The 26,183-nt window shown below is 41.4% G+C and overlaps 7 protein-coding genes across 9 annotated transcripts; 4 read left to right on the plus strand and 3 right to left on the minus strand.

The window, feature by feature from the left end:
• The first annotated feature begins 135 nt into the window (after window positions 1-135).
• On the plus strand, window positions 136-1,186 carry ndufa7 (NADH:ubiquinone oxidoreductase subunit A7). Its single transcript, XM_061298081.1, has 4 exons — window positions 136-246; window positions 434-483; window positions 762-899; window positions 1,009-1,186. Exons 1-4 carry the CDS (start codon window positions 196-198, stop codon window positions 1,094-1,096), a joined length of 327 nt encoding a protein of 108 aa, XP_061154065.1. The 5' UTR covers window positions 136-195; the 3' UTR covers window positions 1,097-1,186.
• A 550-nt stretch (window positions 1,187-1,736) lies between these two features.
• On the plus strand, window positions 1,737-10,780 carry LOC133167194 (low-density lipoprotein receptor-related protein 8-like). The gene is made up of 13 exons (XM_061297803.1): window positions 1,737-1,870; window positions 2,548-2,673; window positions 2,776-3,141; window positions 3,604-3,723; window positions 3,860-3,985; window positions 4,481-4,646; window positions 6,904-7,119; window positions 7,521-7,639; window positions 7,751-7,890; window positions 8,273-8,414; window positions 8,482-8,673; window positions 9,257-9,387; window positions 9,977-10,780. Exons 1-13 carry the CDS (start codon window positions 1,810-1,812, stop codon window positions 10,007-10,009), a joined length of 1,938 nt encoding a protein of 645 aa, XP_061153787.1. The 5' UTR covers window positions 1,737-1,809; the 3' UTR covers window positions 10,010-10,780.
• A 151-nt stretch (window positions 10,781-10,931) lies between these two features.
• LOC133167196 (potassium voltage-gated channel subfamily V member 2-like) lies at window positions 10,932-14,648 on the plus strand. 2 transcript variants are annotated; one of them, XM_061297809.1, is made up of 3 exons: window positions 10,932-11,336; window positions 11,405-12,633; window positions 13,481-14,648. In XM_061297809.1, the coding sequence occupies exons 2-3, from the start codon at window positions 11,410-11,412 to the stop codon at window positions 13,760-13,762; spliced, it is 1,506 nt and encodes a 501-aa protein (XP_061153793.1). In that variant the 5' UTR covers window positions 10,932-11,336; window positions 11,405-11,409; the 3' UTR covers window positions 13,763-14,648. The 2 variants fall into 2 exon arrangements, with proteins under 2 accessions (XP_061153793.1, XP_061153794.1); XM_061297810.1 differs by having other exon boundaries at window positions 10,932-12,633.
• Window positions 14,649-14,812: 164 nt separating this feature from the next.
• Window positions 14,813-19,005, plus strand: LOC133167199 (N-acetyllactosaminide beta-1,3-N-acetylglucosaminyltransferase 3-like). 2 transcript variants are annotated; one of them, XM_061297814.1, is made up of 2 exons: window positions 14,813-14,945; window positions 17,348-19,005. In XM_061297814.1, exon 2 carries the CDS (start codon window positions 17,361-17,363, stop codon window positions 18,501-18,503), a length of 1,143 nt encoding a protein of 380 aa, XP_061153798.1. In that variant the 5' UTR covers window positions 14,813-14,945; window positions 17,348-17,360; the 3' UTR covers window positions 18,504-19,005. The 2 variants fall into 2 exon arrangements, with proteins under 2 accessions (XP_061153798.1, XP_061153797.1); XM_061297813.1 differs by having other exon boundaries at window positions 14,818-14,945; window positions 17,351-19,005.
• A 74-nt stretch (window positions 19,006-19,079) lies between these two features.
• Window positions 19,080-22,233, minus strand: LOC133167202 (zinc finger protein 691-like). Its single transcript, XM_061297818.1, has 2 exons — window positions 21,918-22,233; window positions 19,080-21,637 (listed from the first exon to the last, which is right to left on the minus strand). Exons 1-2 carry the CDS (start codon window positions 22,108-22,110, stop codon window positions 20,811-20,813), a joined length of 1,020 nt encoding a protein of 339 aa, XP_061153802.1. The 5' UTR covers window positions 22,111-22,233; the 3' UTR covers window positions 19,080-20,810.
• Window positions 22,234-22,437: 204 nt separating this feature from the next.
• On the minus strand, window positions 22,438-24,392 carry LOC133167201 (zinc finger and BTB domain-containing protein 24-like). The gene is made up of 2 exons (XM_061297817.1): window positions 24,066-24,392; window positions 22,438-23,777 (listed from the first exon to the last, which is right to left on the minus strand). The coding sequence occupies exons 1-2, from the start codon at window positions 24,256-24,258 to the stop codon at window positions 22,903-22,905; spliced, it is 1,068 nt and encodes a 355-aa protein (XP_061153801.1). The 5' UTR covers window positions 24,259-24,392; the 3' UTR covers window positions 22,438-22,902.
• Window positions 24,393-24,595: 203 nt separating this feature from the next.
• Window positions 24,596-26,120, minus strand: LOC133167200 (zinc finger protein 425-like). The gene is made up of 2 exons (XM_061297816.1): window positions 25,830-26,120; window positions 24,596-25,719 (listed from the first exon to the last, which is right to left on the minus strand). The coding sequence occupies exons 1-2, from the start codon at window positions 26,011-26,013 to the stop codon at window positions 24,791-24,793; spliced, it is 1,113 nt and encodes a 370-aa protein (XP_061153800.1). The 5' UTR covers window positions 26,014-26,120; the 3' UTR covers window positions 24,596-24,790.
• Window positions 26,121-26,183: the final 63 nt, after the last annotated feature.

Below are 26,183 nucleotides of genomic sequence, written 5' to 3' on the forward strand. Positions count from 1 at the left end.
GTCTTGTGTTTTAACCTTTTTTTTTTTTCCAATATGAAAGCCTCATTAACTACATTATACAAAGCGTTAGGAAGGGGAGAAAACTCTTAAATCTAAAGCTGCAGTTTGTCTTCCTGGCCGCATGGTGTCAGTAATGCGCTGAGAAAGGCAGTTAATGAACACAGAAGAAGCCGCGTGTCCTTCATAACAGCAAACATGGCGTCTGCCACTAAAATCATACAAAGGCTTCGAAATTTTCTTTCAGGGGTAAGTGATTGAAACGGGGTCTCGTGATAAATACAAGATAACATTGCCGAGGACAACAAAACTTTTAAAATTATTGATCTATGTTGCTGAACAGTGTGCAAACGAATGCGTCTTTTGAGCCAATTTGGGAAATGACAACAAAATTAAAATGCTCTTGCAACTGGTTTGCTATTTTGCATTTTTACAGCATGACCTTCAGACTAAACTCCAACTGCGGTATGACGAGATAGCAAAAAGGTGAGTATATAAATCTGGTGAGATGACGAAAATAATCAAGGTTATACGCAGCAGACATCATTACCAGTCTCCAAAACAAACAAAAAAACAACAGAGTTATTGTGTTATCCTGGAAGAGGAACGTCCCACCTTGCAAATCAAAGTTTTACTTTGTTAAACAATGTGTCCCAATTGAATTACTGTAATAATGACATGTCAAGAATATGAATGGTGCACAGTGAAATAGTCTGCACTGCTGTTTTTATAATATTCCTAAATTGACTGTCCCTCTTCTGTAGGACGCAGCCACCACCTAACTTGGCCGTTGGACCAAGCCACAAGTTTGCAGACAACTATTATTTCACCAGAGATGGACGCAGAGAATCCATGCCCCCTACGGTTGTCATGTCCTCACAGAAGGCGCTCACAGCCGGCAGGTAAATTCTTTTTTTCCTGTATAGGAATCAATGAAATTTCAAATCATTACTCCTCGAGTCAAATCGTGCCATCATAAAACATTGTGTGTCTCCACTTGTTGTCTTCTAGCCAAGCTGTTGCGGTAACAAAGCCTCCAGTGACTCCCGGGGCGGTGTACAAGGAACCAGAACTCTCCACAGATCAGCCATACCTCTGAGCATTATCGACTTAGCCACCCCCAGAACTCCTCCTGCAGAAAGTACAAAAGACATGTTATAAATAAAACTGATGGTTATGAATTATCTAATTGCATTTGTAGGTGTCCTTCACTCTTTCCACTGCATACAGCACAAGATAGGTTAGTGTCATCACACATATAAATAATTTTCCAACTTTTCTGCAAATATGTAATCTATCACATATTTTGTTTTGTTGTGCATCTGGAAAAAAGAAAAATCCAACCTGGTTCATGTTATTTCCTTATATACCTCCACTCTTTTTTTTATTCCATGTAAAGCGTCTTTGGGTTATTGAAAAATGCTATATAAATTGAATGTATTATTATTATTATTATTATTATTATACAAAGATAAGAGCCCAAATAGAAAATGAGCATCTGGATTTAAATTAGATTCTTTGATTCCATATTTTGAGGGCATTTACTAGTGTGCTAACAGAACACTGAAGACAAATAATGAAAATTAAAAATGTGTCAATTAAACCGGAAGGTACAGGTATATATAGAAATAGCTATTTTATCACAAAATTGGGTGCAACTTCACATTTGCAACCTGCATTCCTCTTTGCTATAAAAATATGTTTTGTAGTAAGTGTTTTGAATCTTCAGACGAACAACGCCCCCATAAAGGCAGCTATGTGCCTCTGACGTCATCTTTTCGCGACGGCTGACAAGCCTAGGACAGAACGAGCATGGGACACCTTGGATATTTATTTATTTGGATATTTTGCATCATCCAGCATCACATTTTAGGTAAAATCTTCTACCTATGTAGGGAAATTGCGCAGTGCCTTGTTCATGCAATGTGTTTTTTCGCGTTTGTTAGCTTACGAAAGCTAAAGTTGGAACATGATCCCCTTAGTTTGAATGAATAACATTTATCTATCTGCTACAAATGTACTTCGTACGATATCATTTTCTCCGTTTTTGTTATCCATCCAGACATTCACACGCATTCGAGTTTATTTCGCTTTGGCGTAGAATGAGTCCACGTGCAAATTTGACATTAGCGTCAATAATGACGTCACGCGCGTCCAATTGGGCGTGAATTTGAACATATCTGTGTAATATTGTGCTCATATGGTTAAAGATGTGCGGGAATCTTTTACGAAAACGATCAGAGAATCAACACATTCATTTAAATTTTAAAATGTATCAAATGAAACTATAAACCATTTCAGATTTGCACAATCATGAGACAAAATTGAGCAATAACAACTTTAAACCGCTTAACATCGATTAAAAGATTGAAAGTGCTAGGGTAAGTCTTTATAGCTGGCCCAGATGACTGAAAATCTAATTTATAATTTCATTTTTACTCCATCACTGTTGTCCTACCACAAACAGTATTCCTTATTTTGCTCCTACAGATAATAAAGTAGACGTTATCCAAACCGTAATAATAATAAAGTTTGTTTGGGGTTCTGCAGGTCACACTCTCCCTGCTTGCCACGAACAATTGGAGTTCAGGTGCAAAGACGGCTCATGCATCCCAAGCGAGAAGCTTTGTGATCAATACAGCGACTGTCACGACGGATCCGATGAACACCATTGTGGTGAGTCTGACTCTTGTCAGGTGACACCAGAAACAAACTAATGTTTTGCCTTTTTTTTGTTTGATTGAAGAATTTCGCCATATTGACCGAGATTTCCCGCAGGTCAGCTCAAGTGTAAGAAGAGCGAGTTCACCTGTCTGAGCGGCAGACGATGCCTCCCCTCTCACCTGTCGTGTAACGGCGTGGACGACTGCGGCGACGGCAGCGATGAGGATTCCTGTCCGAGCTGCGCTGCCGGCTTCTTCTCCTGCGGGCCGTCAGACGGCTGCCTCCGCAAGCATCGGCTTTGTGACGGACGCCTGGACTGCAAAGACGGGCGAGATGAGATCCGGGAGTTATGCGGTCTGAGGCCAGCCAGTTCTTGCGAGGCGTCCGAGTTTGATTGCGGTGACGGCCAATGCATCCTCCATACTTGGAGGTGTGACAACAAAGCAGACTGCTCGGATGCAAGAGATGAGGAGAACTGCGGTAAGAGGAAACCATTTACTCTTTATTTCTATCTATTGCATTGACACAATAAAAAACATTTAGATACTAGTCGACTCGACTCATGGTGGCAAATAAAACAAAACGCTTTTAATTCTTAAACAAATGCTTGTTTTATTTTCCCCAAGGCAACTGACAATGTAATGTCAACGATGGCCAGCAGAGGGCGCTGTAGTAACGCTGTGGTGCGCTTACTGATGCTCTTGAAAGGTTAAACAGGTGTCATAAAAACACAGCATAGGAGCTAAGTTATCATCATCACGGCTACGAATTTTACTGATGACCTTTTTTTCAGCGCGTGCCAGTCAAATTTGACAAAAGTTTATCACCGCAATAAAATGACACATCTTCCTTGTGCCAGGAACAAAATGGTTTTCTTGTTTGTTTTTCCCTTTTAGACTGTCAATACAGTAAATGCTGATGATGTAACGTTTGTCCTTGCAGAGCAGAACGAGTGTCTCGTTAATAATGGAGGCTGTTCTCACCATTGCGTGGATACACAGATGGGCTTCCACTGTGAATGTCCCGACCGGATGCGGCTTATCGGGAATACTCACTGTGAAGGTGAGGAAGTCTTCCCAAGATGGAAATTGCCCACATCACTTAGAAATGTATTACATCAAACTAAAGTCAGCCACATATCAGGGGTGTAAACTGTATTATTCCTTTTTGAGTCAAATTTCTTTTGGGGGTCACACAGAAGTGGACACGTGCCTGGAAAGTGACCATTGTGATCAACTGTGCGTTGACACAAACGGTAGCCTCTCCTGCGACTGCCTTGACGGATATCAGCTGACCCCTACGAGCAAAGACTGCAAGGCTAAAGGTGAGGCGGCCGTTCAATTTCTAAATTCAAATGGCGGCCTAGCCCTCTCTGTGTTGCTTTCACGTTTGAAAAACATATGCTGTGTTAGGCAATAGATATGCATTCCGCTTCAAACGGAAACACAAGGTTCCCCATGTTTGAACAAGATTGGCAAGTCATTGGCAACATATTTGCACAGCACGTTTAGTCAGTCATTGACCGTAACAGGATTTGTTCAGGCTCACTTAAATTGTGCAAAGAGTGGCTCCACCTTTCCACCGTTAAGTTGACTTATCTTTACAAATCCATAAAAATAAAAACATTAACCTTTAACTAAGACTTTCTCGTAAAAAGCACGAGTTGGTTAACACTTTCGTTGATGCTTCCATCCGTTTTGTTTGTCCTGGTTACGTGGGGTACCAACATTAACGCTCACGTTTACACCTCGCTCCAATTGTAGAACCTAACATGCATATTTTTGGAATGGAGAACAGATGAAGTGATATGTTCCTCCAGGGGTTGATGCCAGGGTGATGGTGTCCACATCTGAAGGACTTGTTGAGATGGGCTCTGGTGGTGCAATTTCCAGGACGTTAGCAGTCCATGGACCGAGTCCTGTGGCGGTCTTGGCCTCTAAAAATATACTGTACCTGGCCCAGCAAGGGCAGGGCTCCATTTACAGGTAAGTGAGGAGATCTAAACATTGTGTGTGTTGATAGTTCAAGCAAAGTCTCCCCTGACAAGGACATCAAGTTAGATCCAATTGTAAACACACTGTGAGTTGACTTAATCCGTACATCCTGTAGTGGCCAAAGTGCAAAGCTATTATATAGGCAAGCGTTTTTTTTACTTTATGTTGTTCAAGATCGATGTTGTCGTTAAAACTGACAGAGGAGATATTGCATGAATTATAGAACAAGCTGTGCATGCTGTAAACTGGCATATTTTTTTTATATATATATCTATCTATATATATATAGATAGATATAGATATATTATATACAAAAAAAAGTATATATATGTATTTTTTTAGTTACCGTTTTTTTCCGTGTATAGTGCGCCCCCATGTATAGTACGCACCCCTAAAAATGGCATGCTGATGCTGGAAAAAAGCTTGTACCCATGTATAATACGCACCCAATTTTTATGAATTTTTTTTAAAAAATTTTTTTAAGTCCCAAAGATCGTCACACACGCAGGGAGGCAATGGGTCCCATTTTTATAGTCTTTGGTATGGTCTTAACTAGGCTGGATGTCATTTTTTTTGTTGGCGTTGATTTCTCCGACTGCCCCTAAACGCACCACCGCGCTCCGTGCGCACACGGCGGCTCTGTATGGGAGAGACGTTGAAGAGGAATAAAAACACCCTTGGAAACCAAAACTTGCCCCTCGTCGTGAATCGGAGCCGCAACAAATGTTTCGGATTTGTGTAGGGTACATTGTGACAGACGGCAAACTAGCAGGTGATCGAGCGAGCGTCTGATACAAGAGCATTGCGGTCGTATGGAGCGTGTTTGAAGTGAACAGCAGAGACGAAAGGAACAAGGCAAAGTGTTGTGAAATAAAATATTACCTGTAATACGCATTTTGTTATTTGCTGATTGAAACTGCTAATTAAACTGTGAATTGAAACTAATAGGTGGAGAACTGAACTCTCGCTCTTTATATAGCTGACGTGTCTTGCGCAACCGTTCTGCACATCTGTAATGGCGGCCTCCGTATGACGTCCGGTCCGCGATGGAGATTAAAAAACAAACAATATTTGACAATAACACACCATCAAGGATTGCACCATCGCATCAAACGATGTGTCGTCAATTATGAATTTTACTAAGTGTGTTGGGCAGGATGGCTGAATGCGATGCGCGATTGACAACAAACAAGAAGAAAGGTGAGTTTTATTTCGGGGGAGATTTGTCATGTCTCGTCCCCAGTTTTGCTATGTGTCTAGGTTGCCATAGTTTATGTTCGTGTCACCCCGCTCTTCCTGTGTCACCTCAATCGATGTAACGTGTTTTGTATTTAAGTCCTGTCTGCCCCTCGCTCACCGTTGGATCATTGCATGTGTTACTGTCATTCTGTTCCTGTCTTTGGTAATGTCCCCCTGTCTTTTTGTTCCACAACTTTGTCGGTCAGTCCTGTTGTTGGTCTTGTTGTACCATGACTTTCTTTAAAAAAAAATAAAAAAATAAAAAAAAAAATTTTTTTTTTAAAATTTAAAATTTTTTTTTTAAGATTAAGATTAAAGATTAAAGTCCCAATGATCGTCACACACACACCTGGGTGTGGTGAAATTTGTCCTCTGCATTTAACCCATCCCCGTGTGATTTTAATCCATCCCCTGGGGGAGAGGGGAGCAGTGAGCAGCAGCGGTGCCGCGCTCGGGAATCAGTTGGTGATCTAACCCCCCAATTCCAACCCTTAATGCTGAGTGCCAAGCAGGGAGGCAATGGGTCCCATTTTTATAGTCTTTGGTATGACCCGGCCGGGGTTTGAACCCACAACCTTCCAGCCTCAGGGCGGACACTCTACCACTAGGCCACTGAGCTGTATCCATGTATAATACGCACCCCAGATTTTAGGACAATAAATTAGTAAAATATTGCGCACTATACACGGAAAAAAACGGTAATTTAATTTAACAAATAATTCTACCACTTGTCCATATTTAATTAATTTAATTTAATATATAATTCTACCACTTCTCAGCAAATTTGTCTGTCATATATTGTTTATTATTAAGATTTGCTTCATTGCATATTATGATTAAAACATCCAGTATGCCCGCATGAGAACAAGTAAGAAATGTTTTACAGAAAAAAAAAAAAAAGATTTAGATTTAATGATCAAATTTCCCTTTAGCCTCTATTGAAATAAATCAACTATTTTTGGTTTAATGTTTTGGCTGGCCCATAACTTATTTCTTATATTCATTTCAGGGTCAACCTAAATTTTCAAGCCCAGGATGCCACATTGTTGCTGAAGTTTCTCAGTCCTGTCTCTGGCCTGACTCTGGATTGGATCCATCATCTTCTCTTCTGGAGCTCTTTGGAGAGCGGTTCCATTCATGTCAGCTTGCTTGATGGCTCTCAGCAGCGCCAAGTCCTCACAGGACTGGACAAGCCTTGTGCAATCACGGTGGACCCTCTGAATGGGTAGGAAGTCATTTGAGGATTACTTTTATTTGATTTTTTTTTTATCTGGCTGTTAATACTATGTGCCGTCAAGAGAAAACATCTGATAAGATGAGAAGAAAACGTTTTGGGAACATTGAAGGAGCCACAGTGGTTTTCGGCACGTCCTGGCACTTTTCATGTCCCAGACACACAATCTCTTATCTTAATCATGTCAGAAGCCTTATCTCGCCAAGAAAAGAAAAACACACTTTTGGAAACCTTTGAAACATGTCGGGGGGAAAAGTGTTTGGCCCTGTCGTTTCACAAATGTGAATTCTGCTCCTCATCTTGCTCTAAATTCAAATGTAAAGCTTACAGTGCCATTTAACTTCATCTCAAACAACTTATTGGAAATGATTTTTATTTATTATTATTTCCAGACTGCTCTTCTGGGCCCAGTGTGGCAGCCCAGCAAAAATTGTGAGGGCGACCTTTGATGGGCAGGAGATGAGGAATGTGGTGACTTCTCTACTACTCAACCCGGTTGCTCTTACTCTGGGTAAGTAGGGGGAAATGATGTGGAATGGCAATTTTGCAATGTAATCTTTTGTACCTCATGAACAATCTCACATCTGACTGGAGTGCCTTTTGATTTGATCTTCCTCCCTAGATACGCCTCGCCAGTTGCTGTACTGGCTCGATAGCGGCATGAGAAGCATCTCCAGAGTCAACCTTGACGGGGGTCACCGTAAAACTGTGCTGGAGTCAAACGGTTATCTGGATCAGCCATTTGGGCTGGCGGTATTTGAGGTAAACAGATAACATGCCAGTGTTGCATCGAAAAATGGGAAAAAACAACAAAGGCAAATGAGGATTTATCCTTTTGCAACAAATTAATTAATAAAATAAATAAAATGATGCTGTCTTTTTTTTTCCTGTAATTTTAAAATTGTACTAATTGAGTACTTTTTAAATTGGGAAAATAATTTAATAATAAAATATTTATGTTCATCTGGCATAAGTAGTCTCAATTATTTTTTTTATTAAAATTGCATGAAATTAATTGTAATTTTCTATCCTTCTAATTTTGACTTTCCGATCGCACAACAGCGTCGCGAGTACAATGAAATAAAACTGATACATGTATTTATCCCGAGTAAAAACTTTTTTACCCGTATGTTTTCTACTTTAGGGTTTTGTATACTGGACTGACCAAGACACACACTCCATCTGCAGAGCCAACAAGCACAACGGGAGCGACTTTCAACGTCTTCTGACGAACGTCACCTCACCGGGCGGCCTTGCCATCATTCAGCCTGCCCTTCAACCCAAATGTCGGAGCAAATAATCAAATTGATCCAAACTAGTTTGAAACTAACAGCGCCGTCCACTCATCTCCAGACAAGGGCGTATGCGGCCGGCCCGGAATGTGGTGCACGCGGACGTGTGTTGTCGATCTCCTTTCGCCGACCATCAGCTTCCACTGCGCCGGATCGTGGCGGAATCCATCGGAAGGCGTCCCTGCTATTTCCCGCACCGTTCCTGCGTTACGTCTATCCGATCCCGGATTGGCGGGAATCCTTTCGCTAATCGGTAAGCGTGGTTAGCTTCGATTTTCTTCAAATAAATTACAAGCTGGTGTTTTATTTTGAAATCATTGGTGAGTCAACATATCCCGTCAGGACCCCAAGGTCCCTCAAATAGTGTCTGGTTTAAAGCCGCCGCTGTTTCTGTTGGATTGATCGGTTCAGGGAACGGCGCTTTGATAAGACTGTTGCCGCGGTAACCGAGCTGAGTCGTAAACCTTCCCCGTACGGCCGGGCTAATGTAACGGCGCCTTTGCAGCTGTCTTGCGGCCGATTACACTCCACACTAGAAGCTAAATATAGGAATGGAAACAAGAAGCCGCCTTCTCGTTTCTGCCTCTGCACTGCTTTTGATACCCTCTACTCTCAGTGGAGAGCTTTTTCCTCTTTATTATTGCCCTTCATTGCAATTATGAGCAGTGTACCGGAGTATAAGTCGCACCAGCCACAAAATGCCCAAAAAAGTGAAAAAAAACATATATATATGTATATAAGTCACTCCTGAGTATAAGTCGCCCCCCACCCAAACTATGAAAAAAAAATGCGACTTATTGTCCGAAAATTACGGTAGTCATGTCTGTTTCTACCAGTGTTCCTCGGTGTGCTCCTGGTGGGAACGCTTCTGTGGCGGTGGAGAGAAGAGTTCCGGCCCGCCAGGAATCTGGTAGTGCAAAGCTTCTCCCTCAACGAATCTCATGACCCGCTCATCCAAGGTCCACGTGTAAGCAAGGCAACACACACCATTTCACAGAAGCTCGCTAGATATTTGAAACGGTGTCACTGAAGTGATGATTGACACAGCGTGTGAGGATCAAATATAAAAATAATTCTCATCTAGGAAATATTGTATTTCAATTGAAAATCCAACCATGATATGAACAGAATTTAACACCACGGCCCCCATTTTCCTCTATCAAATCCATACAATCGTATCTTCTTTTGTTAGCGCAGCCATTGTTTGCTCCAGCAGCTTCCAGATGTTTCCTGGAAGTTTTTTTTTCCCTCCACCTCGCCATCTGTGGCCTGGCAGTGAAGTGTTAAAGACTATGAAGTAATACCTTGGAGGGAGGAGAAAATTAAACACGGGTAAATGTGAAATCATCAGTCCAGGTTTGGGCTGAACAGAAAAATGCCTATTCAAACATGACTGAATTTGGATTTTGGTGGGGAAATGCAAACAAATGGGATGTCAACAACCGTCCCAAGTGAATTTCAAGAAATCAAACGTCCCCTTAATGCGTCTCGAGAGAAGCCGTAAAGACTTAATGTGGTTCACTATGTCGACTAAGCCATGGCCTCTCCTCCGCCAGGAAACTCTTAAGTTGGACTTGGACTGTGAATGAAGACGCCTTCGCCCGTCGTTGTCACAATCCTCGGTGAGCCGCCGTGCTCGTCGTTACTCATGGCGGCTTCCAAAAACAAACTGACTTTAGGTCTTTTGATGACTTGCACTTCTTGTGATTCTTTCACTCCAAAAAGCGCGATGCACTTAGAAAAGTTGTAGAAATTAATTTAAGACCTCCTTGTTTGTTGATTATAAAGCTTATTTGTCAAAAGCAGTGTTTTAGGTGCAGGCAAGGAAATCAGCCTGTATTGGTTTGATACTTGAAGGTGTTGACTTCTGACACCAGGAATAAAAGTTCTCACTTGGGAGGTTTGAATTTATTTACACTACCGTTCAAAAGTTTGGGGTCGCAAAATTGTTTGGGTGACCCCAAACTTTTGAACGGTAGTGTAAATATTATTATAATAAATATTATGAATTAAATATTATAAATGATATCTTATATTCGTATAAGATTATATATAATCTATGACTATAAGTATACATATATATTATACAATTTTTTACACCGAAGATTATATATATAATCTATAAATAATTATCTAAATAAATTTATACACTACCGTTCAAAAGTTTGGGGTCACCCAAACAATTTTGTGACCCCAAACTTTTGAACAGTAGTGTAAGTATCAACAAAAGTACGGTACAAACTGCTGTTTTGTTATTTATTTTGAAAAATAGAGGAGTTTATTTACATATGTGCCATTGCACTTTTGTATCTGCAACTGGAGCAAAAGTGAGTGTAAAAGAAAATAAATCTTGAAAGGTTTTTCTTCTTATATGTCTCTTGCTTTTTATTTCCAAATAATTTAATGGGAAAAAAAACGCGGTCTTCTGTTTCTGCTCTTCAATTCAACCGCATCCGGTAAATGTCCTAGATTATGTTTTGACATTTTGTGTTTTGAAATGTCTCTCTCTCAGCCCGATTCAAAATCTAGATTATTTTTTTTTCTTCTAAATTTGTATCAAGATCAACTGAAAAAGCAGAGGTGCCATCTTCACAAAACGGAAATGTCTGATTTACAGCGGAACAAGCCGACGCGCTGCCTGTTGGTCTTATCTCTTGAAAATCCTTAAATCAACTTTGTCCGCTAATCTCTCCCACCCCCGCTAAATGTACAACTTGTTAAGGAAACTTGGAAACTCACCAATTAGATTAAAAGGCTCAAACGTTTACTCCCTGGTGACTGTTCTACTAACCCATCAAACGCTTTTTGCGTCCTGCCCGAGCGAGGTGACCTGGCGTAAGTAAACAGGAAAGACTCCCTTTTACTGGAATATCAGCGCAAGCGGGACCACATGGATTTTTTTTGACGACTCAGCAGGTTAGCACACATTTTCCTGTCTGCTTTCCTGTTGTGCTTTTTCTGACTTCCTGCTTTTTTAACCACAGGTGCAATGACCGCAGACGTGACTCAGCTTCAGAAACATTTGCAAAATCGCCGCAGCACAATCAACTGCCTGGCAAAAGGTGAAAAAGACCAAAAGACTGCTGTGAAAGCCTGGAGCTCTCTGGAGAACTTGGAGTCTCCAGATTGCCCGGGGGTTGACGAAAAAGCCAAACGGCAACATCATATGAAGCTTAATGTCGGCGGGAAAGTTTTCCACATCCCGAAAAAATGTGCCATGAAATATCCTCACACTCGTATCGGCTCCCTGGCCGCCGACACGGCCCGACTCGCCACCCTCTGCGATGACTACTCGGTTAAAAACGATGAATTCTTCTTTGACCACGATCCTGCTTTTTTCCATCACATCTGCCATTTTTATGCCAGCGGAGAACTGTGGATCATCCGAGAAATGTGCCCTATCAACTTTGAGGAGGAAATTGCATACTGGGGCTTGAGTCTAACGGACACCACCCGTTGTTGCTGTATGGTGTTTGAGGAGAAGGTGGATGAACTGAAGGATAACCTGAAGGTGGAGCAAGAGCTACTGGGTGAGATCGAGGTCAAGTATGACGACGGGTTATTCGAAGGCATGCTGTTTGGGAAGATTCGGAAAAGTTTTTGGAACCTGGTGGAGGATCCTTACTCTTCGACTCAGGCCAAAGCGTTCAGTGTGATCTCCAACCTCTTTGTCCTTATTTCTATTGTGGCGATGTCTCTCAACACTGTGGAGGAGCTTCAAATCTATCAAATTGGGGGGAGAACTCACATGGAGTGGGTGGAGATCATCACCATCGTGTTCTTTGCTCTGGAGTATCTAACACGACTTGGCACCACGCCAGACATCCAAATGTTTTTGAAGAGCGGGCTCAACTTTGTAGACATGGTGGCGGTCATGCCTTATTTCGCCCAGATCATCTTGGAAGCCGTTCCCGGCTCGGGTGACGGGAACACACGAGAAGACCTTAGGACCTTGGCGAGCGTCAGCAAGTTAAGTCATGTCCTGAAAGTGGTCAAACTTCTGCGGATCTTTCGTATTCTAAAACTGGCCCGCCACTCAACCGGCATGAGAGCTTTTGGCTTCACGCTCCGTCAATGTTACCAGCAGGCCTCGTGCATATTGCTCTTCATCGCCATGGGGATCTTTACTTTCTCTGCTCTCCTGCATTCGGCCGAGAGGGAAACGGAAGGTTCTCCCATCAGTAGTATTCCATACGCCTGGTGGTGGGCTGCAGTAAGTATAGACACCCACCGATAATGCCTTTGGTGATGTCATCGGAGGAAGTGTCTGATACATCTCCCTAGAAAATGGCAAGTACTTGGTCGAAGGAATGTTTTGCGTAGATTAACGAGTTAAATGAAGTGTATAATAGTGGCCAGCTGTTTTTAACTCTCAGTCGCCACCTCCACTCAGGAAGAAGAGCACAGACGGTTCCATGACGTCGATGGAATTTACTATCGTTGATTTTCCACTGAGTGGCACGATTTACTTTTGCGCTTATTTGGTTTGGTTTTTTTTAATGATAGTGGGTAGCGTCGTACACGCTGTGAAATGGCCGCCACCATCAATCTTGTGTTTCCGTCGCGTTCGGTTGGGGTTAAAACGAAACTTTTGTACAGCTGCCACTTCCTCATTCACAAAGTTAATCCACAACTAATCTTTTATGACTCAAGTCCCATGACTGTAGATGACTGGAAATGAGAAAGTTGGTGAGCAAACACAGTTTGAAGGGTTACCTAAGATCAACTTCTAAGGCTTGAACTAGACTTAAACAAAGGCAAAATGTATTAAAAATCACAAAGTTAGTTTCATCAAAGACCATCCTGTAATTCTGAGTACCGTAATTTTCGGACTATAAATCGCACCGGAGTATAAATCGCACCAGCCATTAAATGCCCAAAAAAGTGAAAAAAAACATATATATGTATATAAGTCGCTCCTGAGTATAAGTCGCCCCCCCCACCCAAACTATGAAAAAAAACGCGACTTATAGTCCGAAAATTACGGTAGTTATTTGTCAATGGACTGTATTTGGCTGGCGACCAGTCCCTTTTTTTTTTTTTTCTCTCTTCGATCTTAGGTCAGCATCTCCACTGTTGGATACGGCGATGTGGTCCCGGTGACCATCCTGGGTCGAATGGTGGCCTTTGGCTGCATCTCCTTTGGAATCATCCTAAACGGAATGCCCATCTCCTTCCTCTTTAACAAATTCTCAGATTACTATGCCAAGCTAAAGGCCCAAGAATACAAGACCATCTCGGTCCGGCGTCGCTTGCAGCTTCGGAAGCGTCTCCGACACAGGATGGACATGTGTTTTCATCCCACGGAAGGAGAGCCGAAACTAATAATACCTCGATTGTAATGAGGACTTGTTGGAAGCATTGTAAAAGTGACTTCACAGGAAATCCTAACTGTTGATACTAAGAATTAAAATAACGTATTTTCCGGACTATAAGGCGCACCTAAAAACCTGCGCCTTATATATGGCCCAAATCCCTAAATTTAAACTGGCCCAAAGCATTGTGTCATGAAATCAATCATAAGTGGCCTGCTGAAGACTATCAATCATGAATCAAAAAGACTATGGATCATTATTTTGTGATTATAAAGTAATTTGTTGCGTCTGAAGTTGAAATAAAAAAGATAAAATGGAGAATGATTAAAAATCTGACATGATGCATTAATGCTGCGCCTTATAGTCCGGTGCACCTTGTATAAGAACAAAGTTTTAAAATGGGCCATTCATTGAAGGTGCGCCTTATAGTCCGGTGCGCCTTATAGTCCGGAAAATACGGTAATACAGGATGAAGGTATCATTTTACACCGAATAGAGACAAAATGACAAGTCAACACATGCCTTAACAGCTCAACTATATCAATATTGTAGCCTAGGAAATTGCCAGATGGATTGAGCAATGGTGTCATAATGTGCTGTACGTTCTTGTTGCGGCATTTTTCGGTTTCTGTTTTCCCACAATGACTCATGTTTCCCCCAAGGTCGTCTCAACTCAAATAGGTTCACTCACTGCAGCTTATTCATGTGGCGCGTGAACGTCATTTGCAGATTTAGGTTGCTCTTTCACTTGACTTTTTCAACCCAAATCGAAGTTGTCCCAACTTTTGTGTTTTTGAGTTGTGTTGAATCTACGGCTGTGGCTTTTCCTCTTCTGGCTCAATTTATTATTTGTAGGTGTTAATCTTAATCTTCTGTGAGCAAAATAATAAATCCGTTTACCCATACAAATACATTTTTGCCATGGAAATAATGTGAAATGTCCTGACCCATCCTCGAAGAAATACCCCCAATTTTTTTTTTAAACAAGAAAACATCACTATTATATCATAATGACATTAATCCCCAAAAAATATATTAATTACATTTCCGCTGTAAATGTGGAGAGTGTATCTGCCAAGTAAAAGTGGACTGCAGTGGCCCCGCCCACTCGGGTGCTGACAGCCGCGACCATACAAGCGCGCGCACGCATGCACACAGGCGCGCGCACCAACACAAGAGTGAGTACGCGGTGAGGAAGCTCGCTCATAAAGTAAGTAAACTCATCCATTTCTCTTTTTAATGTCGATTTATTATACAGCCCCGTTATTCTAGCGAGGAAAAGTTGGTGTTTTAGGGACCATCTGCAAATTACATGGGATATATGTAAGAAAATCATAATTTTTTTTTTTTATTATTATTCTGAATGCAGTTGTAGCTGGAAATAGTCGAGTGCTACTTAAGATGAAAATGTGACGATAGCTCTCATGATGGAGAAATTCGAAGTATTCAAGTCGTAATAGGAAGCATAAATTGAAAATAATATTCACCAAAACCTTCTGTCGTTCTAATTGTAGCATATGAAAGTGTGAAAAACATCTTTTTTTTGTGTTGTGTTAAAGTTCAAGCAAAAAAAAAGGATATTTCAGTTACCATAATGAGAAATCTGCTCGTGGTGATAGCTCATGCTGTTTTCACTATAGCAGATGAAGGAGAACAGGTGGATTTAGGTGTCAAATTCATATCACGCAAACAAAATATTCATCAAAATATCATATTTAAACCAGTGGTGCCACATTGAGCCTATTATTGTAAAGAAAATATCTGGCCTTGTGGACACACCTGCCATCTTTTTCTTGGAAGCCGATCATTAACAATGTTCCCTAATCTAGACTAAAATCTCAACGAGCCATATAAATGGTTGATATCTAATCACGCCTTCCCACAAGAATTGTTTTAATTAATGATTAAAATATTTGTTGACACCCCTTTCTGGTTTTCAGAAGACAAGTTCATTATAATTTTTCCAAATATACCTTAATAGTGACTTCAATATCCACATTTTAATCCAGATGATTACAAAATTGTTTACATTTGGTCCTTTTGTCACACCTCTACATATGATTATGGAAATCGTAGTATTTCTCCTATTCGTGCTGTTTTACTGTGTCAAAATAACTGCTTTGGCCGAGCTATTAAAACTACAAGCTAAGTTTTCCAACTTTTCCACTGTACTGTTATTCATTACGGTGTTGCAATTTTCATCTTTTAAATGTGGCCTCGAATATAAAAAGCATGATAAAACGTTTTCTTTCATGCCAAGCACTATACACATCTTAAATTAACACACACATTACTTTTTTGAAAAGCATTATTTCCATGTGCTGTTGTGTGTTCAACTACTATGCCTTTACGTCAAGACACACAAAGAGATCGAAATTACGCAATATAAATACACTCCCGTTCAAAAGTTTGGGGTCACAAAATTGTTTGGGTGACCCCAAACTTTTGAACGGTAGTGTATATATTTATTTAGATAATTATTTATAGATTATATATATAATCTTCTGTGTAAAAAATCTTATAATATATATGTATACTTATATTCATAGATTATATATAATTTTATACAAATATAAGATATAATTTATAATATTTAATTCATAATATTTATTATAATATTATTATTATTACCTTCGGGGGGGGAGTGAAGCACCAATTATCTTACCAGCCGTGTTCACTATGCGCTGCAGGGCCTTCATGTTGTATTCAGTGCAGCTACCACCCCAAACAGCGATACAACTGGAGAGAGAGGACGCTCTCAATGGTGCCACGGTAGAATGCAGTCATGACGGCCGGAGGAGCGCTGGCCCGCCTGAGTTTCCGCAGGAAGCACAGGCGGCGCTGAGCTTTCTTCGCCACTGATGCAGTGTTGGTGGTGCAGGAGAGGTCCTCACTAATGGGCACCCCCAGGAATCTGGTGCTGCTCACTCTCTCCACCACAGCGCCGTCAGTGGCAGGTGTTGGGTTTGACCCTTCCGGAGGTCAACAACAATCTCCTTGGTCTTGTTCAGAAGGAGGTGGTTGTCCCTGCATGTTTGCTCATTTGTGTGTGGTTTTTATTGGCTGTTAGCAGGAGAGTGGGATTTTGTCGTGTTGGAAAACAGGGTGAGGTCAGTATATTGCCAAGGCGTGATGTTTTCCAGTCGTTTCGCAAGCCTCGCTCTTGTAGGATGTGGACTGAAAACCCGAGTTGGACTTCTTTGGAATTGGTATTTGTGAGTTTATTCTAATGGTGACTAGATACATTTCTTTATTTATTCAATAAACAATTGGGCTCAAAATGGTGTGTGCAAATAAAGAGAGTAAAAAAAATGCAAATTTTTTCAAATAAAAAAAAATAAGTAATAAAAAAATAAAGTCTGCTTTATTGTCAATCCCTTCATATGTCAAGACACACAAAGAAAACGAAATTCCGTTTCCTCTATCCCACGGTGACGAGACATAGTACACGATAGACATACAAGTAGACGACACAAAATAAAAACAAGAAGGCGTAAATAATAAATAAATAATATGAGTGATGAATAAACAAATAATCTTAATAAAATATAAGGTAAATAATAAAATAAAAGGTAACATACATGTCTCATGCTTCTTCTTTTTTTGTCTCAGCAGAATTCTGACGATGATTCAGTTGAGAACCCGGACATGTTTGTTGCTTGGAGGTCTGAGTGTGTTGGTCATCCACTTCCTTTTGGATCTTATAGACCAAAAGAACATTGGCCTCCAATCAGGAGTGAAAGAGGGTCACAATGGCATTCTGGAGACCACCATCCAAAGCGAAACCTTCTGGGAAAATCAAGTTTGTCATCAAAACACATCGGTAGCCAACATGACAGGCTTCGCCGCTCTTCCTGGTAATATTCAAGACTTTCTGTCCTATCGCCACTGTCGCCATTTTCCTATGCTACTGGACGTTCCTGATAAATGTGGCGGAGTTGCGCAATCAGGAGATGTTTTCCTCCTATTGGCCATTAAAAGCTCTCCTGGAAACTACGAGCGGCGAGAGGTGTTGCGCAAGACCTGGGCGAAGGAGAGATTACACAACGGGGTTTGGATCAGAAGGATCTTCCTCTCGGGTACCGCCAATCGAGGCTTTGAGAAGATGAGACTGAACAAGCTCCTCCAAGCAGAGCAACGCGAGAACAAAGACATCGTCCAGTGGGATTTTGCCGACTCCTTTTACAACCTCACCTTGAAGCAACTGCTCTTCCTGGAATGGATGGAAAGAAACTGTCCAAACGCTCGCTTTATGTTAAACGGCGACGACGACGTTTTTGCCAACACCGACAACATGGTGGAGTTCCTCCAGAGTCTTAAAGACAACGACGGAGGTAAACATCTCTTCACCGGTCACCTGATCTACAACGTCGGACCCATTCGCTCGCCCGGGAGCAAATATTACATCCCGGTTCAGGTGCAGGAGTCGGACTCGTACCCCCCCTATTGCGGAGGCGGGGGATTCTTGCTGTCAGGCTACACAGCTTCCACCATCCTCAAGATGTCCCGTTCCATCACTCTCCTTCCCATCGATGACGTTTACATGGGGATGTGTCTGAAGAAAGCGGGACTTGCACCGAGCTCGCACATGGGGGTGAAGACAGCAGGACTGCGCATCCCCGCCAAAAATGTAGACACGTACGATCCTTGCTATTATAAAGAAATGCTGCTGGTCCATCGATTCCTCCCGGCTCAGATGTACCTCATGTGGCATCGAATACACGACCGGACGCTTAAATGCACTTCGGCAGATGTGACTGTCAGGTGAAAGCAGAGATTGTGACGTTTGTTGCTTGGATTCGAGCGGAGTTTAATGGCGGCACGGTCCGCATGCGGCCAGGCGGTGGGACACACGCACAACGCGGGACGTCGTGTGGAGGATCAGCCGGGGTCACCAGAAGGAATCAGTTCAACCTCTTTTCATGAGAAATAATTGCCTTTTATGTCCAGCAACATGAATCCTTGCTTGATTACAATCCCAAGGTTAAGAAGAGATGTCAAAAAGGTCAAATTTGAAGACCTTTTATTTTTTAAGATACTGATATTTTGTATTTATGAAAACGAATATTTTAGTGGATTAAAAAAGGTTGAAAAACATGGTCAAAATAATTCAAATCATATCACAGGACTCTTGAGGATGTAAATGATCGGAGGGCCAGTTTAAAGAATAGCAATGACGTCAAAGTGTGTGCAGGGGTAAACAAACTATTTCCTTGTTCCACTTTTTTAACGGTACCAAAAGCTGCCTAAAATTGCGCGGGGGGGGGGGGGGGGGGGGATCTTCTTTGTAATATTTGGACTTATCTTTAACACAGGAAATGTAAAACTACAGTTAATGTTACACTTGGGTGCGGTCCAAAAATTAGAAGCTGTAGGAATGTGTTTACAGCAGTTATTTTTTTTTTTTTGCTGACAATACTGTGTGTGAAGTATTTTTTTCCTCTAGTGTCGAAACTAAATGCCCATGTGCTGGAACGTTATCATAAAATCTTGGATTGCTTTGCTATTTAAACGAATGCAAGGGAGTTTCTGTGTATATTTAATTAATGTATGCACTGGTACTGATGTATTTTATTTACTTAAGGTAATGTAGGACTTTGTGAAATGTTAGTTTTAATATTGACTCAGGGTTTGATATTATACTGTGGTTCACATATGTTATATGTGGTTCGCCATGTTCACTGTGATTCGCAAAAGGAAAACCGAGGGCTCTGTACACAATACTTGCAAGTAATGGGTAAAATTAGTGTACATTTTTTGATTTTCTTTTATTTGGACCCCACGAGAAGAGGTCATGGTTGCAGTTCATCTGCCATTGTTGTTGCTCCACATGAAAATTTGTATGTAAATATTTAGGTCATTAATAAATGGAAATATTTACATACCATGTACTGCGTATTTTATACTTGTACTTTTTACAATTTAGAGTAGTTTAAAACATATCAGCCAATCCAGTAATTTCTACAATTTAGAGTCGTTTAAAACATATCAGCCAATCCCAGCTGCCCTTTGGTGACGCCAGGTCGGACAAAATAAAGCGGGATTTTAATTGGACAATACGGTGCCTACGGGGTCGTGAGAGGTCAAATTCCATCCGCTTTATTTCAAATATCGGTTAGCTAGCTGGTGTGTGCCAGGCAAGCAAGAAAGATGGCGAAGAGAAATAAAAATGACAATTACAAAACATTTCAGAGTGAGTGGACCGAAGAAATTGCATTTGTAGGTCCAAGCTAGTCAACAGCAACTCCGTGTATGGACTTTAATTCAGCTAGTTTTGCCGGCGCTTTAGTAATTGTGAGGAACGGAAAGCCATTCACTGATGGCGAGTATTTCAATATTTTTTTCTTGATGTGGCTAATGAACTTTTTGACGACTTCACGGATAAAGAAAAGATACTCAAACGGATAAAAGAACCTCACCCGAACTACAAAGCCATCAGCAAAACAATGCAGCCCCAGAAGTCTCATTAATGGTGAGTTTTTTCTTCTTGGCTTCAATATAAAAACGTTATTAGAAAGAATACATTAGTATACAGTCAAAAAATCGTTGGTCTTAATTAAAACACATGCATTTAATTGTATTTAGCCCATGTTTTACTTTTTAAATGGTATAGCTTTCACGGGAATTTTTTTTTTCTTTTTAAATGGACATTTATTGCTCTGTCCGCCAAAAAAGTTCCCGAACCCTAGTTTTTTATTTAAATTTTATTTAAACTTTTCTTCCCAGGTTTTATTTTTTCAAGTACGAGTATTGTTTTTTCATGTACAATAATTCTGACCCCAATTAGTCATTTTTACTAATTAGTAATACACAATTACAGCGTAGAAAGATGGTGGCAAGCAAGATGCACGACCGTGCTTTGCTGCCACCTTCTGGATTGACTTGAATACTACAAATTTTCTTCATGCTGTTCATTTACTGTTTTATTATTATTATTTAATCGATGTATTTCAATTTGAACAGTTTTGGAAAGAAAAAAATAATGGGGCAACATTTGATTTTTTTAAATGGATGTACAACATTGCAAAATGTTACAACACGTACAATAGTTCCTTTTAATAATAAAATGCAACTTTCAAGGGTTGTCCGTGTCTTCCGAACGCACTGCAATGGCCATGGCATCCATGACGATGCACTGATGTTTCTCCAGCTGATATTTATAAGTGAACCTCTGAGCGCACACGTCACAAGCAAACACCTTCTCGCCCGTGTGCGACCTCATGTGGATCCTCACGTAACTCTTATTGCTGAATCTTCTACGGCACAAGCGGCAGCCGAACAGCTTCTCGACCAAATTTTTCTGGCAGCCGCTTTTGCTCATGTGAGCTTCCATGTCATACCTATCTCGGAATCCTTTCCCGCAAACTGAGCAGAAATGGCCATGCTTGCCCATGTGTATATTCATGTGTCTGACCATGCGATGCTTAAAGGCGAATCTTTTATTGCACACTGAGCACGCAAACGGTTTCTCACCCGTGTGCGTGACCGTGTGTTTTTTTAAATCGCTCGTACTGAGAAACGTTTTACCGCATTCGAAGCATTTGCGGTTTTTGTCACTTTTGGCGTTCGAAACTTTTTTAGTGTTGTCGGTGTCCGAAGAGCGGGACGTCATATCCTCCGTATCAGATAGCGGCGCCAAGTAGTTTGCTCGCGAGTGGAGATCTTCGGCTTCTGCTGACAGGCATTGTCTCGACCTGCCGCCTTGTTTGTCCTCATTTTGACGTGGCAAAGGCTGACCGTCGTTGTTGTCTTCGGTCTTTACATGGACACCAGATGGTGTGAGCATGGTGATGCCAGCCTCCTGGCAGGCTCGACTATTCCACACCTCTTCCTCTTTAATGTGGGGGGGCTCCGCAGGCTCATCCCCCATTTCTTGACTCTCCACCAACACCTGCTGCACATCTGCAACACACAAAGAAAACACAACTTGTGTATACTTGTTTTACTGGGTATACTATATAAATTTAATAAAACCCAATATTTTTGGCTTTATCTACATAATACTGTAAGTGATGAAATTGAATCGCTCATCGTTGCATTTTTTTGTTTTTGTCGTAGTGCTTAGAATAAACGGGCAAGACAAAAACGGTGGCTTCCTTGACTGCGATGGCGGACTGGCGAACTTCTCCGTCAATTACAACCAAGGTAACACACTCTGATTCTGTGATTTTTGTAAACAAACCTGTTCTGTTCAGTCGAACTTGAGGGTTGAGAATAGCGTCCAGTAGGTCGCGTTGTCGCTCGTTCTCCTTTTTGGTTCGACAAAGTTCCTCCTCGTACTCCGCGATGGTTCTTTCGAACAATCCGAAAATCTCTTCGACGGCCACGTTAAGACGCTGCTTCACCAACGATTTCAAAATTTTCACTTTACACATTTTGACACACTCACGATGGATCGCTGCTTGGTGCGAAATGTATTTTTCTTTCCTTCTTAAGGGAGAAATGTGCTCTCGTGTGGATTGTGATGACCCAAAACGCCCGAGTAAACATTTCCGCCCAAAAAGCCATATTGCGCATGCGCATACTGAGCCGCCATCTTTGGCATGTTTACGGTACGCCATGAGGGATAAAATAGATTATCACTATTACGTTTGCAATTAAACAACCATAGTTGGTTTAATTCAACCAAATCTCGACATGTATTTTTAACTATCCACCAACCATGTAATTAGAAACATTACCAGAATAAAACCAAGAATTAATTATTATTCGATTAATATTTTATTTCTTCAAATATGATTTTCGAACCATATTTTACATGGACATTAACAATTGTACCTGTGTCTTTTCGGACAATTTTCTTCAATTTATGACAAACACAATGAAGAAATGACCTGGATAAAAAAAATGAGAAACATTTGAGATATATGTCCTTGGAAAAAATCTTTATTCTTATTATTAATCTTAATTATTAATAATTATAATGATTATTAATTTAATCTAAACAGAAAATGAGGAAATCATACCAGTATTTTTATTACATCTCAACAAAGGATACAGTTTTGGTTGTAATTATATTTTATAAAATTAATTTCTATTAGTTATATTATAAGTATTTATTAACAATTATCGAAGGATTGACGATCATTGTTTTCCAAAGTAAACTCAGATGTTTGCAAATGTTTTAATTTTGACTATAGGCAATCAGCAACAGCATTGTGGCACTGTTATTGTTGACTGTCAGTGTGACGCTTATTGTGACGCTTAATGTGTAAACCGAGTGTGTCCTTACGGGAGAAACATTTGTTACAGACTGGGCAGACAAAAGGTTTCTCCCCCGTGTGTTTTCTCACGTGTGCGCCGAACGACGCGCCCCCGCATAAACCTTTCCCGCAAATGGGGCAGGTACGGAGTTTCTTCCCGGTGTGTATTTTCATGTGATTCCGAAGCGTCGCTCTACAAGACAAACTTTTAGCGCAAATCGAACACGAGTACAGTTTCTGGCCGGTGTGTTTGCTCATGTGACCTTCCATGTCACACCTATATCGGAATCCTTTCCCGCAAACTGAGCAGGAATGTGTATACTCGCCCGTATGTATAGTCATGTGTATGAGCATGCGATGCTTAAAGGGGAATCTTTTATTGCACACTGAGCACGCAAACGGTTTCTCACCCGTGTGCGTGACCATGTGTCTTTTTAAATCGCTTTCACAGGCAAACGTTTTACCGCATTCGGAGCATTTGCGTTTTTTGGCTTTTTTGGCGTTTGGAACTTTTTTTGTGTTGACGCTGTCCGAGGAGCGGGATGTCATATCTTCCGTATCAGATAGCGGCGCCATGTAGTTTGCTCGCGAGTGGAGATCTTCGGCTTCTGCTGACGAGCATTGTCCCGACCTGGCCCCTCGGTTGTCCTCACTTTGACGTGGCAAAGGCTGACCGTCGTTGTTGTCTTCGGTCTTTACATGGACACCAGATGGTGTGAGCATGGTGATGCCAGCCTCCTGGCAGGCTTGACTATTCCACTCCTCTTCTTCTTTAATGTGGGGGGGCTGCGCAGGCTCTTCGCCTATTTCTTGACTCTCCACCAACACCTGCTGCACATCTGCAACACACACACAAAAAAACTTGTGTATTAGGACTGATACTTGTTTTACTGGGTATACTAAATAAATTTATTAAAACCCAATATTCTTGACTTTTCCTACATAATACTGCAAGTGATGAAAATGAATCGCTCATCGTTGCATTTTTTTGTTTTTGTCGTAGTGCTTAGAATAAACGGGCAAGACAAAAATGGTGGCTTCCTTGACTACGATGGCGGACTGGCGAACTTCACCGTCAATTACAACCAAGGCAACACACTCTGATTCTGTGATTTTTGTAAACAAACCTGTTCTGTTCAGTCGAACTTGAGGGTTGAGAATAGCGTCCAGTAGGTCGCGTTGTCGCTCGTTCTCCTTTTTGGTTCGACAAAGTTCCTCCTCGTACTCCGCGATGGTTCTTTCGAACAATCCGAAAATCTCTTCGACGGCCACGTTAAGACGCTGCTTCACCAACGATTTCAAAATTTTCACTTTACACATTTTGACACACTCACGATGGATCGCTGCTTGGTGCGAAATGTGGTGTTTTTCTTTCCTTCTTAACGGAGAAGTGTGCTCTTGTGTGGATTGTGATGACCCAAAACGCCCGAGTAAACATTTCCGCCCATAAAGCCATATCGCGCATGCGCATACTGAGCTGCCATCTTTGGCATCTTTACGGTAGCCCATTAGGGATAAAATAGATTATCACTATTACGTTTGCAATTAAACAACCATAGTTGGTTTAAGGCAACCAAAACTCGACATGTATTTTAACTATCCACCAACCATGTAATTAGAAACATTACCAGAATACAAAAATAAAACCAAGAATGAATTATTATTCGATTCATTTTTATTTCTTCAAATATGATCTTTAACCATAGTTTACATGTACATTAACAATTGTACTTGTGTCTTTTCTGACAATTTTCTTCAATTTATGACAAACACAATGAAGGAATGACCAAGATAAAAAAATGAGAACTGTATCCTCGAAACAAATCTTTATTGGATGTATGTATAGAGGGATTCATGCGTTTGTATGTAAGGACAAGGTGTCCGCTTCCACGACGGCGCACCGGTGCTTTTTCAGCTGATACTTGTACGAGAAACCCTGCGTGCACACGTTGCAACTGAAGGCCTTCTCGCCGGTGTGTGTCCTCATGTGTATTATCACGTAGCTTTTACAGCAAAACGTTTTGGGACAAAGAGAGCAATTGAAAAGCTTGCCGTCCGCGTGCTTGACCTTCATGTGGTGCTTGATGGCCGACTTGCAGGTGAATCTCTGAGGGCAAATGGAGCAGGCGAACGGTTTCTCGCCTGTGTGCTTGGCGCGGATGTGCATGTCCCTGTTCCACTTGACGGGGAATCTACGAGGGCAAAGCGGACACGCAAAGGGTTTCTCCCCCGTGTGCCTTCGCATGTGTATCTTCAAATCGGAGGTTGTGTAGAATCTTTTAACACAACGGTCGCAACCGAAAGGCTTCTCTCCAGTGTGCGTCCTCGCGTGTCTGTTGAAAGTTCCCCTGTGGACGAAAACCTTCCCACATTCAGGGCAGATGATCTCTTTCTTTCGAGCGTGATGCGCCAAATCACCTTTGGGTATTTTACGAGTCTTCTGAGCTTCTTTTGGGTGGTTGCTGCGATCAGATTTTGAAGAGCGTGACATCATGTTACCCGAGTCATAGCTGCCTGATTGCGAGTGTTTCCCTTTGCATCTTCTTGGCATTCTGCCACCCCTGTTTATCTGTTGACTGTGGCAAGGCTGCGAGGGCTGACCTTTGTCTTCTTCACTCTTCAGTTGGACATCAGGGGGTGGCAACATGTTTACATGAGGTTCCTCCTTCAGCGCTGGAAGCTGCTCCGCATCTTGACTGCTCCATATGTTTTGTTCTTCTACTTTAACGCATGAGGAATTTGCTGGCTCCTCTTCTTGATTGTCCACCAACGGCTGCACGTCTGCAACACACAACAAAACAGATGAATTAAGGTACTATTAAATATTCTTTTGTATATTATCCAGCCGGTGGGGTTGAATTTCATATTGTGTAAAATGAAAGAGAACATACCGAAGCTGGCTGCCACATCAGAGTGGGCCAATTGTTCGCCTTGTAGTCGCACGTTGTTCTCTTTGGCTCGGCAAAATTCCTCCTCATACTCCGCTATGGTGTTTTCAAAAAGTTGGAAAATCTCTTCGACGGCCACGTTTAGACGCTGCAGTACCAACGTTCTCAGCATTTGAGTTTTGCTCATTTTCAAAAGATATTACGAACTATCTGCTGTTATTAATGAAAGTGTTTTTTTGCCTTCTGGATCGATGCAACCCCGTACAAATACGAATCCGCCAACAAGCCACGCTGCGCATGCGCACACTTTGGGAAGGCTACGGTAAGCCCTGTGAGACAAAAGGGTTGTAGTTTTTT

The sequence above is a fragment of the Syngnathus typhle genome, linkage group LG14 (assembly GCF_033458585.1).
Source record: "Syngnathus typhle isolate RoL2023-S1 ecotype Sweden linkage group LG14, RoL_Styp_1.0, whole genome shotgun sequence".
NCBI classification, from domain to species: Eukaryota; Metazoa; Chordata; class Actinopteri; order Syngnathiformes; family Syngnathidae; genus Syngnathus; species Syngnathus typhle.